Source organism: Phaethon aethereus (assembly GCF_964289735.1).
Source record: "Phaethon aethereus genome assembly, chromosome: 13".
In the NCBI taxonomy this organism is placed as follows: Eukaryota; Metazoa; Chordata; class Aves; order Phaethontiformes; family Phaethontidae; genus Phaethon; species Phaethon aethereus.
In genome coordinates, this window is record NC_138589.1 from 23,363,510 (window position 1) to 23,366,286 (window position 2,777).

General features: G+C 70.5%; 1 protein-coding gene across 1 annotated transcript; it reads left to right on the forward strand.

Moving 5' to 3' along the window:
• Positions 1–1,164: 1,164 nt before the first annotated feature.
• LOC309409616 (diphosphomevalonate decarboxylase-like) lies at positions 1,165–2,763 on the forward strand (the record flags this gene model as incomplete). Its single annotated transcript, XM_082005792.1, has 6 exons — positions 1,165–1,234; positions 1,761–1,831; positions 1,931–2,045; positions 2,135–2,281; positions 2,368–2,567; positions 2,689–2,763. Coding segments are annotated over 6 exons (678 nt in total), but the record flags the coding sequence as incomplete, so codon positions are not given.
• Between the last annotated feature and the right edge of the window lie 14 nt (positions 2,764–2,777).

Consider the following 2,777-nt stretch of genomic DNA (forward strand, 5'->3'; position numbering starts at 1 on the left):
CCCATGGAAAATGCTTAGAAATACCCGGGGGGGGCATGGCCAGGGAGCCCCCATCCCACCACCAAGGGGCTTCCCAAAGCTCCCCGCTATGGAGAGGGACGGTGGGGCGGGGGGGATGCTGCTCCCCTCGTCCCCCTGGGCATTTAGGTGGGGTGGGACCCACACCCCCACCGCCAGCAATGACCCCATGGGAGCGGGGCTATGCCCACCAGCACCACAGTGTCACCCACGTGCCCGGCGTGTGCCGCCCACCACCCCCGGGCACCCGGATTTGTGGGATATTTTCCACTGCAAGTGGGTGACCAGGGGATAAAAATACCCCGGTGGGGGACACACGTGGGGGGCCTGGCTGGGGGTGCCCCTGGGGGTGGGATTGGGGGCACCTGGGGGCCTGGGGGTGGCTCCCAGTCCCTGGCGTTCTGGGGGCACTGGGAGCACTGGGCAGGGGCACTGGGAGCACTGGAGGCTCTGGGGCTACTGGGGTCACCGGGAGTACTGTGGGGGGACTGGGACACCAAGGGCACTGGGAGCATTGGAGGGGCACTGGGATATTGGGGTACTGGGCATACTGGGAGCACCGAGGGCTGCGAAGGCACTGGGACCACTGGAAGCACTGGAGGCCCTGAAGGCTTTGGGGGCACTGGGAGAGAAGTGGGGATATTGGGAGCACTGGGGTGTGGGGGGTACAGGGGTTTTGGGAGCACTGGGGACACTGGGAGCACTGGAGGGGTACTGGGGACACCGGGGTAGTGTTGGGGTAACTGGGAGAACTGGTGCATTGGGGATACCGGAGGCACGGGGATCACTGGGGTAACACTGGAGCACTGGGGTGTCGGGGACCACTGGGAGCACTGGAGGGGTACGGGGGGCACCGCGAGCACCAACTCAGCCCCGCCCCGGCAGGTCCAGAACGGCGCATGCGCATTTCCTTCCCAGCGCGAAGATGGCGCCCCCGCATGCCCGACCCAGCGCCGGCAAGGGGCGGGGAGGGGTGGGGCCGCTCCGTGGTCCGATCGCTGCCATTGGGCGTCGGGTGCCGGGCGCTGCGGCGCCGGCCAATGGTGAGGCGGAAGCCTGGCTACGTATCTGGTGCGGGGGCGGAGCTTGATGCCGCCCGCACCTTACCGGCAGCTGCCCGGGAGCGGCGGCGGCGGCGGCGGCGCGATGGCGGAGGAGCGGGCCCTCGCCATGGTCACCTGCACCGCGCCCGTCAACATCGCCGTCATCAAGTACTGTGAGTACCGGCACCCGCGGGCGGGTGGCGGCTGTCCCTGGGGCCGGGACCCTCCCTCGGTCCTGGGGAGCCCCCGGCACGCGACCCCCGGGCGCAGCGGGGGGTCAGGCGGGGCGGAGACCCCCGGGTGCGGGGCGGGCCGGTGGCCGGGCCGGGCTTGGCACCCGCCTGGGGGTGGGAGAGAGCAAAGGTGCCGTGACCGGCCGTGCCATGCCGTGCCAAGCTGTGCTGTGCTGTGCCGTGCCGTGCCATGTTGTCCTGTGCCAAGCCGTGCTGTGCAGTGCCATGGCATGCAGTGGTGTGCCAAGCCAACCTATGGCAAGCTGTGACATGCTGTGCCATGCCGAGCTGTGCCATGCCATGCCAAGTGATATTGTGCCATGCCAAGCAGTGCTGTGCCACGACGGGCTGTGCCATGCCGAGCTGTGCTGTGCCCAGTGGTGCCACGACAGGCTGTGCCCTGCCGAGCTGTGCCATGCCCAACGGTGCCATGCCATGCCGTGCCGTGCCGTGCCGTCTCTTGCAGGGGGCAAACGGGACAATGACCTGATCCTGCCCATCAACTCCTCGCTGAGCGTGACGCTGCACCAGGACCAGGTTGGTGTGGGGTCAGGGTCAGGCCCCCCTGCCCCCCGCCCCATGCGTAGGGGGTGCTGAGCCCCCCACCCGCTGCGCTCACCCCCCTCTCCCCGGCAGCTGAAGACCACCACCACGGCCGCTGCCAGCCGGGACTTCGCGGAGGACCGGCTGTGGCTGAACGGGGAGGAGGCCGACGTGGGGCACCCCCGGCTGCAGGCCTGCCTGCGGGAGGGTGAGTGCCCCCCACCCCGGGCAACCCCCGGGGGGCCAGGTGGGGTGTCCCCCGCACCGACCCCCCGCCTGGCTCCTGTCCCCTCCCAGTGCGGCGCCTGGCCCGTAAGCGCCGGGGTGACGGTGCCGAAGACGCGGCCCCGCTCAGCCTCTCCTACAAAATCCACGTCGCCACTGAGAACAACTTCCCCACTGCCGCCGGCTTGGCGTCCTCCGCCGCCGGCTACGCCTGCCTGGGTGGGTGAGCGGGGCCGTGGGGGGCACCGGGGAGGGGGGTGGCAGCGGTGTGTGTGTCCGCCTCCGACCCCGTCCCCTCCCCGCAGTGTCGGCGCTGGCGCGGCTGTACGGCGTGGAGGGCGAGCTGTCGGAGGTGGCGCGGCGCGGCTCGGGCAGCGCCTGCCGCAGCATGCTGGGGGGCTTCGTGCAATGGCAGCGGGGCGAGCGGCCGGACGGCAGGGACAGCCTCGCCCACCAAGTGGCCCCCGAGACGCACTGGCCGGAGCTCAGGGTCCTCGTCCTGGTGGTGAGGGACCGGGTGGGGGGGGCACGGTTGTACCCACCACCCCCTGGCTGGGTGTGATCCCCCTCGGTGGGTCTGGGAGCTTGGGGGGGGGATCACAATCCCACCATCTGTGCCCCCCCAGGTCAGTGGGGAGAAGAAGCAGGTGGGCAGCACGGCGGGGATGCAGACCAGTGTGGAAACCAGCCCCTTGCTGAAGGTATGGGGCAACGG